At 55.5% G+C, this 13,845-nt stretch overlaps 1 protein-coding gene across 1 annotated transcript; it reads left to right on the forward strand.

Moving 5' to 3' along the window:
• Positions 1-7: 7 nt before the first annotated feature.
• Positions 8-2,324, forward strand: NPM3 (nucleophosmin/nucleoplasmin 3). The gene is made up of 5 exons (XM_010000154.1): positions 8-104; positions 583-668; positions 1,360-1,479; positions 1,738-1,831; positions 2,233-2,324. The coding sequence occupies exons 1-5, from the start codon at positions 8-10 to the stop codon at positions 2,322-2,324; spliced, it is 489 nt and encodes a 162-aa protein (XP_009998456.1).
• Positions 2,325-13,845: the final 11,521 nt, after the last annotated feature.

The raw sequence follows: 13,845 nt of genomic DNA on the forward strand, positions 1-13,845 counted from the left end.
GGACGCGATGCCCTTCTCTGGCTGCGGGGCCGGGTCCCTCCTCCCTGGGGGCGGGTCGGCCCTTTTAAAGCCCCGCAACGAGCGGGCCGGCGCTGCTCACCCGTGTGCGTGCAAGGGGCGTGTGCGGGGCTGCCCGGGCCCGAAGCATCGCGGCTCAGCAAGCGCCGGTGTCGGGAAGGAAAAGCGGAGCAGCAGCCTCCCCTGCCCTAGGCCTTTTATGCAGCTGGGTTTTGGTCCTTGTCCTGGTGAGCTGACTGCATAAGCGCGGCTCAGAAGAGATCCTGCCCTGGGCGGTGTTGCTGAGGCTAATTCCTCTCTCTCCCTGTTTGCTAATGCCGGCTCTGGTATGCAGGGCTCAGGTCTGTTTTTTTCCGGTCTGCTTTACGGTGGTGAATCATCCTTGAATGAGAAACGCACCCAGGGCACTCTTGCCTTTCCCTCCTCCCCATGGTCAGGCAAATCCTGACCCTAAGAGCTGGAGCCTGAGGTGCTCTGGCCTGAGGCTGCTCCTGGGAACCCTTTAGTTACTGTGCCTGGGGCTGTGTAATGGCTGCTGCAGTGTTTCTGATCTCCTCTGTCCAGGCTGCGAGCTGACTGCCACTACCAAATCCTACACCTTTCAGGTGGATAAGGAAGATGACTCTGACCACATTTTGGCCTTGTCTATGGTAAGATAAATAAGAATTAGCTGTGCTTGTCCTCTCCCGTTGTGGCATACAGCCTCACCCCCTGCCTTCCCAGGCTCATTTCCCCTTCCCTGGCTGTGCTGAACAGACTCCCTTGGCTGAGGTATCAACTTTGGCTGCTCAGAGGGCTGGGCACAGGACTTGTCACAGGAGGTGCTTGAGCAAATCCAGTGAAATCAGGAGGCTGGTCAGTGGAGTAATACTGCAGACATGGGGTGAAGGAAGTTTTTTTTCCTTGTATTTGACCTTTCTGGAGCCTCCTGCCAGAATGTGCCCTCCTCACCAGCTGGGTCTCTAGCCTGTTGCTCTCCAAGCCCAGGCAGAGCTTTATTCATGGCTGTCCTTGGGGATCACTTTCTGTCCTGGGAACATAGGACCTGCCAGCATGGATGAATTCAACAGGAAGTGCAGCCCAGGGATCAGCTATTGAGACCATTGCAGGAATAGCCGTCCCAGCTGGGAAAGACACATTGCTCCTCTGCAGGCACCCACATACCAAGGGGGCAATCACTACGTTGGGGCTCTGCACTGTTTTGTAGAGCAGCACCCTCACACCTTGCATGGCAGCTGGGCTGGTAGCATTACTGTGGGTCACTTGACGCATAGAGAGACCTGGCTGTCCCTGCTGTGTCCTCTAGGAGAGTAGGAGTTAACAATCTTTGCTCCCATCCAGGTCTGTCTCACAGATGGTGCCAAGGACGAGTGCAACGTGGTGGAGGTGGTTGGACGAAACCATGAGAACCAGGAGATTTCTGTACCTGTGGCAAATCTGAGGTTATCGTGCCAGCCCTTGGTAAGAGGTTATTTTAAAGACTTGGGTGGGAATGGCTGCAGGGAAATGGGTCTCTCTGGATGTTTGTGGATCTTTCTCCTGGGATCTGATCATCAGCTATTCTGCAGCTCATGGCAAAATGTTGTGGGTAGCCTTGGCCTGACTGCAGAGGCCCCCAGAAGAACATGTTTAGCTGTGCCAGGTGTGGTGTTAGGGACTTCAGGACATTCTACCTTTTGGCTCTGCCACTAACTCAGCTCCATCTCTGTTTCTTTGCAGCTGAGTCTGGACAACTTCAAACTGCAGCCTCCAGTGACCTTCCGCCTGGCAGCAGGCTCTGGCCCAGTACACCTTGCTGGCTGGCACCAGATCAGTAAGGATTTGTGTGGGGAAAGGCTTGGAAGGAGCAAGGGGTATGGAGGGGCTCCCTCCAGCATCAGTGCCAGCAAGGGACCCACTAAGAGATGCATTTGGTCCCTCGTCATGCCTCCTTTGTGTTGGTTCCCCAGGGGCCACCTCTGCAGTAACTCCTTCCCTGCCATAAAGCCCTGCATAGGAAAAGGGATCTGGATGACCCACACTGTCCCTTTTTCCCACAACTGGCTGTTGTCATTCCCCTCTGAGACTGCCCTCCAGCTGGGATACAGCTTATTGCCCACCAGCTGCTGTTTAACTGTTTCAGTGTTCCCTGGGCTACTCTGCTCTTGAGATGTCTAGGGGCTCAGTTGTTATTGCCAAAGTTATACACTGTTAAGAGTTATTTGTGTGTCCCAGTGCACAGGGAAGATGCTTCCTTTGAGGAGGATGATGACTTGTCTGAGGAAGAGGAGGAGGAGCTTCCTCCTATCATGCCAGCCAAGAAGTAGAGGAAGAAGCAGTAACTTCTCTCCAGGCAAGGTGAGGGGCTGGGCAGCCTTAGGGGCTGTGACACTGATGAGGCAAGTGTGAGTGGAAGCTGCCCTGCTGCAGAAGGCTGCTGGTCTCAATCTGGTTCTTTCTTCAGGTACTCACTGGGACTTCTCTCCCTGGATGGCTTTTACCTTGAACACCTCTTGCCAGGACCTCAACGTTTGCTGCTTTGTGTTTATTTTTTATTTTTTTCTGTTGTAAGTTTTCGGGGAGCAAGGGCTGCTCCAGGCACTGTGGTGTCTCCTTTCCCGCAGTCCTGGGAGTTTGATCCCAAAACTGGATGGATGCTGCTGGTATATTCCCTCTCCCCCATCCCTCTGCTGGGAGTCAGGGATGGAGGAGGTGATCCTTGCCCTGTGCATTTTTTTGTCCTGGACCTCTGCTCTGTCCACCGCTGGGACAGGCACTTTCACTGATTCTAGTGTGTTTTGGTTTGGTTTTTTTCTTTAGTCACAATTTGATCGTTTTTATACACAGCTTCTAAGTGTGAAACTGGGGCCCAGGCAGGGTCCTCCACTGCAGTTACGGTGGGGTGGGAGCTCACAGCCTGTCTGTGATTTGGGGTGAGGTTCTGGGTCACTCTTTGTAAAGAACTGGTTTTACACTCTCAATAAAAGTTTCTCAGCCATCAGGTCTGGAAGGGAGTCACTGCTGGCTGACAAGTTCTTCCCCAGCACACTTCAGTGGGAGATGCTCCTCCTTGTCCACTCCCTGACACTTGATTCCCTTGGCAGTGCTGTGGATCTCTCAGGAGGGGTCTAGGGGTTCCTTTCTGTCCCTTGTGGGCTTTGCACTCTTGTACCCCATGAGCCAGCTCAGCACTGCATCCTGGCTACCAAGGGAAGGGGCAGAGTTGCAGGCAGCAGTAAGTGCCATGGATCCAGCTCCACATGTGCTCCCAAAGGTGTAACCCACCTGTTAGCAACACCGCCCTGGTTTGGGCCACATTGGCCCTGGTACCGGGCACTGCCACAGCAAGGTCCTCACTTGTGTCTTCCTCGCAGCCCAGCAGCATCCTGTGGAGGGGTAAAACAAATTCCTGCAGGGGGTGGGGCAGATTTGAGTTCTAACTTCTGAGGAATCATGTCACCCTGTGTCTGAATACCTGGAGAGGGTTTGATCTTCTCTGTGCTTCAATCACGGGGCACTTTTCACTCCTGGGGGCTAGTCCTGCCCTAAAATGTGTCTCTAGTTGTTTTCCTGTGTTTGATCTTGCATCCCTGGGTTCTTGCCTGTCCCAGCCCTTCTTGTTTGTGACACTGCCTATTGTCACTGATAAGTACCATGTACTATCTGCCTTGCTGGCCCAGTTGGTGCCTTGAGACTGTGAGTTTCTGTCTTTTGTGGACTCCGGTAGGAAATCCTCCAAGGTGGATCCTCAGTCCAGGATGCATCTTAGGTAGTAAGTGGGGCTGTTTTTCTTTTCTGGGGTCTCTGCAGCTACTCTCCACATCTCTACTATTTCCTTCTGGCCCCCAACAGCCCTTGGCCAGCACAGAGGGAGGCTTTGATGCCCCTTGCAGCAAAGGGAAAAAGACTATTGGCATCCCAGCAGCGTGGCATGGGGGAATGCCAACAGAGAAGGGCCGCCCTGGGGTAGATGATCCCCGGCTTGATGGATGGTCCCCCGCAGCGCCGGGGGAGGACGCCGAGGGGCTGGGAGAGGAGGCGGGGCTGGCAGGTCCCCCCAGGGGGGCCACTAGGTGGCAGGCGGGCAGCGCTGTGGCCCGGCCAGGGGGACCGGGGTCCTGCCAGTCCCCGGCCTCTCCTTGTCTTCCTCCTGATCTCTGCCTGGCTGCCCGTCCCTGCCAGGCCCATGCCTGCACCAGGGCAGGGTCTGGGCAGCCCCTGGGATGCAAAGGGCATCCAGCGCTCTGCTGCAGGGCCATGCATGGAGCAGAGTGCTTGGGTCTGGCTCTGTGATGAGGATGGGTGCAGGCTGGGAGATGTCACGTCCCCAGGGAAGTAACATTCCTTCTGCCATCCTACAGCATCCCACAGCCTGGGGCTGTCAGTCTGTGCCCATGCCCATAAGCACTGTGAGATCCCCCAGCAAATCTGGGGAAGTTTGCAATTCAGCAGCATTGCTGAATGAAGAAGAGATGCAGGAGCATCATTCCTGAGGGCTGGATGTGCTTGAGAAGTGCTAGTCAGGCACAGGGCTGGTGGTGACAGAGAGGAGTTCAAGATGGTGAATTGAGTTGTGGTCGTGCCTGTGCCAGGATGGTGCTCACCCCTGCTAGGGCTGACATGCACAGGACCCCACAGATCTCCCTGGCTGTGTGCACGTGGAGGGGTCAAGACCAGTTTATCTGCCAGGCCCTTGTCCTGCTTTGTCTGTGGAGGAGCAATTTGGCTAGATGAAATAAGCCAGTAGATCATTTTTCAGAAGGTGCTACTGGAAAGTTGGGCTTAGGGAGGCTGCTGGCTTGAAACCCATCAGAGGGTGATGAGAGGAATGAGTGGGCACAGCTCAGCCCTGGTGGTATGGCTGCTTGACATGAAGTGGGAGCAGCAGTGCTGGCTGATGAGAAGAAACTGAAGGGTAGGAGGAGGCAGTTTTAGGGTGCTGGGTAGCTGGGACAATGTGGCAGGAGGAATAAGTTCTGCCAGGGGACAAAGGTGACACCATGGAGGAGGCTCAAGGAGACCAAGTTTGTCCACCCCTCTGCAGGACCAGCCCATCTCAGGGCTTTGTTGCAGGTGCTGCCTGGTCCCCAACATCGCTGCAGAGTGATTGCCAGGGGAGGGGAACACCTCAAGCCCAGAGTGGGCAACAGAGAGTCTGGGAGGTGTTGGAACCGCCAGGCCCCTTTCTGAGTGACTTGGGGAGGTTTACTCCCCCTTCCCCAGCAATGTCACAGCCTTGATGTGCTCAGCTTGGGGAGAGGGAGATAAATGCTGAGATGGCAGGCGGCCGGGAGGGGGGATGCGCTTGCACACAGCGTTTAATGGGGAAGGATGGGATTACAGGGGTCACGCTAGGTGAGCAGCTTCCTTCGCAGAGCTGATGGTATCAAAGCAGGTGCCCCCGGCTGCAAATACCTTGGGCAAACAAACAGGGCTGTCTAAGAGCAGGTGAGCTCCAGCAGGGCTGGCTGGGGGGTGTTCAGGGGTGGTGGGGGACGGGGGGCAAGAGGCTCTCTGTGAGTGGAGAGCAAAGCATGGGGCTCCAGATGTGAGGCCTGTCTTGTTTTGCGTAGACTGGGGGGAAAAATAAGTTATGTGTCTATGTATATATGTGAGCTCCCCGTGCTGAAGATGCATGTAAGGGTGTGGAGCCTATTGCTCTCCCATAGAGTGGTGGAGGTGCTGGTACCCAGGGCACCAAATTGTGCCACAACCCAGGTGGTGGCTCTGGGGTTGCTCCGGAAGGTGGTTGGCTCTGAGCATCCTTCCTCTCTGTGGCATTTCAGTGCCCTGCATGCAGACATTACTGGAGATGGATCCCTACTCATTCTGGCAGTACTGGGGAACTCTGACCATGACTGAGCCACGCAGCAGAGAAACGTGGCCATAGCATGGCTAGATGTAGAGATCACCATGCATGAACACTATGGCCAGGCACCCACACTACCACACTCTCCATGGCCCTCCCAAACTGGCCTTCTGTGCTCCGTGAGTGGCCTGGGCTGCTTGCTGAAGGGTCTGGCCCGGGAGCAGCCCTGCTGGGCTGGGGCTTGGCTGTCTACCTCCATCTGGGTGTCTGGGCCAGGCCAGTGGCCCACAGAGGATGGTCTGGTTTCAGAGATCAGGTTTGAGTTGGTTTTCAGGGATGGAGGAACAGGATGGGGAGCTGCTCTGCTGAGGCTGAGCGTGGCCAGGCAGTGGTTTTCCTTGTGGTGCCCTAGCTGGTCCTGTCCCAACAGTTTTCATGCTGGGTTTCAACTCTCCCTGACGGAGAGCTCGGCCCTAGGGCAGCTGAGAGGCACAGCTGTAACCGTGCTGTAGGTGGGGCTGGTCCCCTGCTCCATGAGCTCTCTGTTGCTGGTTCCCACGCTGAACCGGGATAATACTACTTTTCTGTGAGCCTTGATGTCTGCGCGATGGAGGAAGCCAGTGGGACATCCCGGGAGATGCAGCATCCCCTGTTAACTCGGGGTGCAGCAATTCTGCGAGGTGGAGCAAAGAGCTGTGGGATGCCTGGTGTGTCACTGACAGCAGGAGCCAGGAAAGGGTCAGCAGAGCCACCTGCAGCAAGGACCAGGGTGGTGGTGGGTGTGATGAGTGTCCAGTTCTCTGCAGTGTGAGCTGACTGTGCTATCCTTGTTCTGTCCTGCCGGGCAGTGGTACCTTTGTTGTGGCCTCAGGGAGCCACTGGCACCCTAAATCACAGAGCTGGCCATGGCAAAGCTGAGCTGGGAACACACTACAATCAGGACAGGAAGCAGCAGGATCTGGAATGGCCAGGCTGGTGGTAATTCCCATTGTCTTCCTATCAACACACCTTGCAGGGGGAAATGCTGCTGGTGCAATGTGTGGGAACAGCTCTGTCTGCTGGAGAAGCTGAAACTAAGTTCTCTGGTCATCTCCTGCTCAGTCATGTGTTGGGTCCACCCAGCGTGCCTGAAGCTGTCTGGGAGCCTAGACATGCACATGTTCACCTCATCATCTGCTTTGCAGTAGGAGAAGTTCCTTCAGCTCTCATCTCCACAGTGGGTGCTGGTGGCTGATTTACCATGGTGGCTACCAGCTACATGTTCCAGGTTGCTTATCACCAGGCTCTGCTCCAGGCATTTGCAGGCTGCAGTAGCTGCTCAGTGTGTCTACCTGCAGTGGGGACGTGTGTCCCCAGCTCCACAGCACTTCCCAGAATACAAGAGGCAGTTGTTTCCCTGAAGGTGCTGCTGTGGCAGCTGTGGCTTTATGGTCTGTAGTGGAGGCAGAGAAGAAGGTGCTGGAAGAGCACAGGGTGACACCAGAGCAAAGCTTGTGCTATGAGTTGGGTTTAAACCCACAAACACATACAACAGGTGCAAAAAGTGACCATGACTGGGCTGTGGTAGACAGCCTGGGTGAGGCTCCATCACAGCCATCCCACTCCATTCTCCCACATCCCCAGCACAGCTGAACCTCGTGTCAAGGTGGTGTTGGCAGCTCTGTGCTCGGCAGCCATGGCTGAGATACCCAGAGGTCATAGGTGTCCTAGCCCTCAACCCCTCTGAGGTGTGAATCTAATCACTCTGGGCTGGGCTGTCCCTGACACTGGCAGGACTTCTCGCTGATGGTCATGCGTCCTTACCATGGCTGATGGCAGCTGGGAGGGATGGCTACCTCCAAGGAAGGGGATTTAGGGTCTGATGGAAGGATCCTCCCAGAGAGGCACTTTGCTTCAGGGAATACAGGGACCTTGTGGTCCCCTGTTCTCAGCCCCAGTGGTGGCAAGAACCCTAGGTTGGATGGGCAGGATTGGACTTCTGTTGTGTCCTTTCTGGTGATGACTCTGCAAGGGTCTGTGGGACACACCATACCCTCTCCATGCCTCCAGCCCTCGACCTCCTGATGTACCCCTGCACACCCTGGAGATGGTGTCTATGCCTTGATGGGAGCTTGGGCATCTTATGCATGTCATGACTATGCTCCAGGGTGGTGTGAAGTCCCTTTTCACAGCTGGTACCTGAGATAAACTCTTTATAGGCTGTCTCCAGACAATGCATTCACTGGCTTCTCAAAACATGGAGTTGTGCAGGGTTACACAGAGACAAGACATGGTCCTGGGCATATGAGCTCAAGAGGAGCATGGTTCCTGTGCCAGCCCCATTGCCAGTGTGGGGTGGGGGCTGTAGACAGGAGCTGGAGGGCTGGGCTTGGGTAAAGGCTAACAGAGAGGTTCGGGGCAGGTCCAGAGGGCTGGCCAGCAAGGGGAAGGGCTGCTGCTAAGCTGGGAGAGCAGCAGGTACCATGGGGAGTGTGCCCACTTTGCCACTTCTTTGGGGTTCACTCTCACTGGTCCCGCCACCTCCTCCTGTCCCCTGATCTCTCAGGGGCACATGGCGTCCCCGGGGTTTGGCTCCCTGGGGCCAGGGTCAGGACAAGCTGTGGCTTTGCTGGGCTGGGATGTCAAAGGGGCCATAACCCTGGTGTTTTGCAAACTCCTGGGGTCAGCAGTTCAGCTGCCACTGACAGAGGGGCCCAGAGACACACACGGGCATTTTGGGTGGATGCTGTAAGCAAACAAACGGAGGTAGAGTTACACCCAATGGACACCCCCCCCCAGCCACTGCTGTTAGTTTTAGGCTTAACTCCCCTGCAGGCTGGGCACAGGAGTCCTCTTCTTAAGAGGACCCAAAGCAAAGCCAAATTGCCTGGCCCAGCTGACTGGGAGCCAAGGCTGGAGCTGGGCAGAAAAGGGCCTGCATTTTGTCTCTCTGTCTCAGCTCCTCGTGGCCCTGAAGGAGCCTCTGAGCCCATCCCACAAAGAGGACACTGGCCTCTGGCATTGAGTGATGGCTCCCACCTTCCTGGGTGGCCAGTGGAGTGGACCCCCCTCCCACCCAGCCTGGCTTTGACCCCCCTTCTCAACCCTAACCCTTCCCAAGCTGGATGACCACAGAGCTGTCCCAGTTCTCTCTCCTTGCAGATGGATGCAGCCTTGGGGTGCATCTTCTCTTCAGTATCCTCCACCAGGCTTCTGGCCTTGCTCAGCTCTGCCAGATCTTTACCCATGTGCCTGGCTCACATCTGAGCCCCCACCATGCACTGGGTGTGGATGGCAGAGATGAAAAGAGCATTGCTCTTATCAGAGTCAAATGTAGCTGTGGGATGGATGCTTAACACCAGAGGAGGATCCCTCTGTGCATCCGTGGACTGCCCTGGAAGAATTCCTGCTCTGCCTGGAGATCGGGAGCAAACCTGCCATGTGTTGAGCCACACAAGGTTTCCCCTGCCACACTGTCAGCCCCACTGATGTGGGTGGTGATCTTTCCTCCAAATCACCCAGCCTGGTTGGAAAGCAGAGCCTAGCTTTGACTCCTCCAATCTGGAGGAACGTCACTGCCTGGGAGTCAATGTGTGGCCACCAGAGGATGATGTAGCCTACATTGACACCACTGCTTCCAGGAGCACAGCATGAAATTATGGAAGCAAAATCCATTATTATAGAAAGCTGCCAAGCAGGAGATACAGGAGGGGATGAAACGGTCTCCAAAGGGCAGAGGGTGGAGCCCAGTTCCCTGAAGTGAAGCTATGAGAGCAGGTTGCTGCAGAGGAACCTAACAGGGCCATGTCACCCAGGTTGGTCCTGCACAGGGGTGGGCACAGCTCTCGGGTGCTGCAACCAGAACACAGAGGTAGTCTCCTGCCCTGTCTTTCCCACCACCCATGAAACATGCTCAACCCTGGTGTTTGTAATTGAATAGAGAGGAGAATTAATTGTGAGAGGGCTGTGTCTCCCCTCCCCACGCCTCGTTTGCCCTGGGGGCTGCCTTGGTGCTATGGGTAGTGAAGAGAAGGTCATTCCCATGTAACACACCCCGGTGGGGTTCAGCCAAGTTCCTTCCCTTGGTGGGAGGGGGGCAGGTTAATGGAGAGCAGTGGGATTGCCCCAGGCTGCTCAGTGCTGCTCAGCCATGGAGGAGCTGCTGTTGCCTCTGAAACGCCCCATTAATGCTGCAGTCCCTTCGTGAAGGATCAACAGGTAGGGTTGGGGGTGCTGGGCCATGGGCTGGGGCTGGGGCTGGGAAGGGTGAGGGTGGAGTGGGCCAGCATCCCTGTGGCTCTGTGGGGAACCCTCCTTGTGTTTATTTTGGGGTGACAGAAGCTGGTTTATGGCTAAGCATCCTCCAGGCATGGCTGTAAAACATTAAAAGGATCCTGGGTTTCATGTGTTTTGGGTCTCCATCAAGATGTTGGTTGGGAGTGAGATGCTCAGATGCAGGACACTGCTGCCCATGCTCTAATGTCCTCGTCTTCATGTGCCCCAGTTTTTGGCTAACCCTCAGCCCTATGCCAGCCACCCCACTGCCTACAGTGTTTGTCCTCTTTCAAAGGCTACTGCTCTAAAGACTTTGCAAGCCCTCTGTGCCCGCAGACAGGAGGTCTCCTCTCCCTCCCTGGCTCAGCACTGCAGTGTGCTGTTGCAGCTGCTGCTCTCCTCCATCAGTCGGGATTAGCACTGTAGTCCTGTCTATGTTTCTGGCCAGACAGGAACAGTGTACTATGCCTGTTGGCTCTTCTCCCTGAGTGACAGCAGTGTCCTGCTTGCTTCTTCACCTGATAACTTCCCCTAGCAAAGAGATGTTCAAGCCAGCCTGCTGTGGGTGTTTTGCTCGTTACCCTCACCCCACATTCTCCTAGCCCCCTCCTGTCATGTGAAATTCCAGTTTGCTATGAGCCCTTTCCTCCACTCGCCCCTGGGTGGACTAGTTGTCCCTAAAGCTGTGGTTGCTGTTGCTTTTCTTGGCTCTGCCTTTCTGAGATAAGTGATGCTAGTGGGGAGGCTTTACACTGATGCTCAGGGAAGAGCTGGTATCAGCAACACCTTGCTGGCTTTGACCTCTGTGCAGAAGAGGGGTGTCTGTGGACCACTTCTGACCTGGAATGTGCCAGATGGAGATGATACCCTAGAAGAAGAAAGCTACAAGCTGAGACCTGGCTGTGTGCTGCAGATGTGCAAAGGTACATCCTGAGACAGCAGAGATGGTGCTGGGGTGGCCCCTGCTGGGGTCACAGGAGCAATGGGGAGAGACCACCCCCACAACATGCCCTGTGCTCTCTCCAGTCTCTGCTGTACAGTGGCACAAGCAGCCCCCTCCCAGGGGGTTTCACAGTCCCTCACCTGCTGCTCCTTCCATCTCCACAAACTCTCTCCTGCTCTGCTCTGCCAGACTGCAGTCTCAGCTGTTCCAGGAGCTGCTGCCATGGTTCCCAGCTGCCAGGGGTGCCTACGTCAAGTGCAATGGAAAGGTTTGAAGGCAAGCCTGGACCCCAGTCAGGCTAGGACACCCATGTCTGTGTCCTGGTTCCTCTCTTTGCTCATGCTTTTTGTTGTCATAGTCCTGTGGCTGCACCTGGGCACCCTCAGCTTTATGGAAAAAGAGGTGAGGGGGCTGCAGCTCAAATCTCTGATGTTCAGTGCTTCATCTGCAGCATTTAACCTCCCTGAAGAAAAAAAAAAAAATGCATGAGCTATTTGCTGAGGGATACACACTGCTGCGCTTGACCAGCCTCAACATGGGTACAGATCTGCACATCAGGGCAATGGAGCAGTGGGGCACCAGAATGGGACCTGATGGGACCATGTGGGTAGCCTTCTTCAGGGATCACAGCCTGATGACTACCTGGAGTTCTGAGGACAGAGCAGGTTCCCAAGTCTTTCTGTTGGGAAGGGATTTCTTCCATCAGCTCCATAGCAGCTTGGCCTGAGGCCCGGCTGGTCTCAGGAGTACCAGGATGGGGTTTCTCTGCTCTGCAGGAGAGCCAGACAAGCCATTTAGACTCTGTTCTTGGGAATGGAGGGGACTCTTGCCATGCGGACGGCCTGCAAAAGAGCTGATAGGCAGGCTGATTTCCCTCGGGCTGCCTTGCACAGGGGACAGGCTTTTCAAAAAGGTCCTTTACCAAAACAAAAAAAAGTGTGTAGTTCTTGATGCAAACATGGGTGATCCCATGGTGGGCTGGGAAGCACCAAGGGAAGAAGGCAAATGCCTCTGTGCAGGCATGAGAGTTACCTGCAAGGAGTAGATCATGGACATGAGCTGAGGAAGCAGCAGAGGTGGGACAAGCCTGGCAGCTGTGATGCTTTCTGTCCCCAGCTGCTGTAACCAACCCACTCATGTCTCTCCCTTGTCCAAAGGTGCAGTAAGATGGGAGCTGTGAGGTCTTTGGCTGTGGGCCTGAGGATGGCTGGCAGGAGCTTTGTCTGTCATCTGCTGTCAGGCAAAGTGTGGCCGCCCGTGAGTGATCCCGCAGCAGCTCAATTTTACAGCCATGACTGGCACTTGAGCCTGTTTGCTGAGGGCAGGGGACACACGGGGCTGTCAGCTGAGGGCTGCCTCTGACCCCCTGTGGGGCACCATAAATCTCCTGGTTCAAGGCAGCCTGGGCTGCTCTGGAGATGGTGCAGCTGAACACAATGTCCTGGATAACATGTGGCCCAACCCTGTGCCTGCTGGAGGTAAAGCAGGGGTGGCTGCTGCTGAGTTAGAGCAGCAGCTAGGAAACAGGGCCTAAATCCCTTTAATTTTTTTTTATTTAAAAAGGTGAGGATTACCTGAATTTAGAGCATTGGGAATATCTAGGGTTGCCTGCTCTGGTTTTGCCTGGTTTTCACTAGGCAACCTGGAGAGGTGGGTATGGGGAGCTGCCTTACATATGCAGTGGCACATCTGCCATTTGCACAGCTTGACACAGGGTTTTTCTCCAGAGCATGTGCTAGACCAATGGGCTGAGTGTGTGAGTGTATGCTGCTCTTGGAAACCCTCTCTTGCTTCAGCTGAGCACCTTCAGTACCCATTCTGCCCACTCCTGTGGTGCTCCTAAAATCTTCCAGTTAAACACAGGCTTGGCCCAAGGCTTCTTTCTACACAGAGGAAAACATCAGAAACATCCTTCCAGCCTTTTGCACCAAGAAAAAAAAGGAAGGAAAATGCACAAGGGGCTGATTTTGTGGAAAATTTTGGCCGGGACAAGGCAGTTGCCCTCCCTGTGCTGTGTGAGGTCTGACAATACCAACGCAAGGGCTGTTTTTCTCCTTGAGCCCCATGGGGCCAGCCCAGGGATGGGGCAGTGCCCAGCCTCCTCTGGCCCTGGCAGTGATGATACTAGGCAAGACCAGGTGGAGACCCCTGGGAGATCCAACCCAGAGGTGACTGTAGGCAGCGTTTTGGGGTGTGCTGTAAGGAGAGGTGTGGGGGCACATGTGTCTGGGGTTACTGGGTGCCTGAGCAAGGGAGAAAATGTGTGAGCTTGATGTCAGTGTGTGTGTGTGTGTGAGAGAAATGGCCTGTGACTGCAGCCGGTGTGCGAGTACATGTGTGAGATGTGAGAGTGTATTTTTGGGGTAGGGATGAGCAAAGAGGAGCGTGTGTGTCTGTGCTGGGGGGTGGGCAGTGTGTGTAGGGGGCTGCCTGTGTGAGGGGTGCAGGTGGGGAGGAGGGGGCTGCATGGGAAAAGCTGCATGTGTGTGCAAGCTGCGTGTGCACGAGAAGCTCTGCATGGTGGAGGCCCCGCATGGGTGCATGTGAGGGCTGTGTGCGTGTGTGTGTGTGTGCGCAGGGGGGCTGCCTGTGTGAGGGGTGCAGGTGGGAAGGAGGGGGCTGCATGGGAAAAGCTGCATGTGTGTGCAAGCTGCGTGTGCACGAGAAGCTCTGCATGGTGGAGGCCCCGCATGGGTGCATGTGAGGGCTGTGTGCGTGTGTGTGTGTGTGCGCAGGAGGGCCGAGCAGGCGTGTGCGGGCGGGCCGTGCACACGTGTGTGTGGTGGTGCAGCCGCCGCTCTGTCACTCAGAGGCCGGCTGACAGGGGCTGGCTCTCCCGCCG

The sequence above is a fragment of the Chaetura pelagica genome, unplaced genomic scaffold, assembly GCF_000747805.2.
Source record: "Chaetura pelagica isolate M959 unplaced genomic scaffold, ChaPel_1.0 scaffold436, whole genome shotgun sequence".
Lineage (NCBI taxonomy): Eukaryota > Metazoa > Chordata > Aves > Apodiformes > Apodidae > Chaetura > Chaetura pelagica.

Excerpts from the sequence above, each read along its gene's own strand:
- NPM3 (XM_010000154.1), top strand. The coding sequence starts at position 8 with ATGCCCTTCTCTGGCTGCGGGGCCGGGTCCCTCCTCCCTGGGGGCGGG. Across the intron at positions 105-582 it reads GGCCGGCGCTGCTCACCCGT|GCTGCGAGCTGACTGCCACT; the intron begins GTGCGTGCAAGG and ends TCCTCTGTCCAG. Across the intron at positions 669-1,359 it reads ACATTTTGGCCTTGTCTATG|GTCTGTCTCACAGATGGTGC; the intron begins GTAAGATAAATA and ends GCTCCCATCCAG.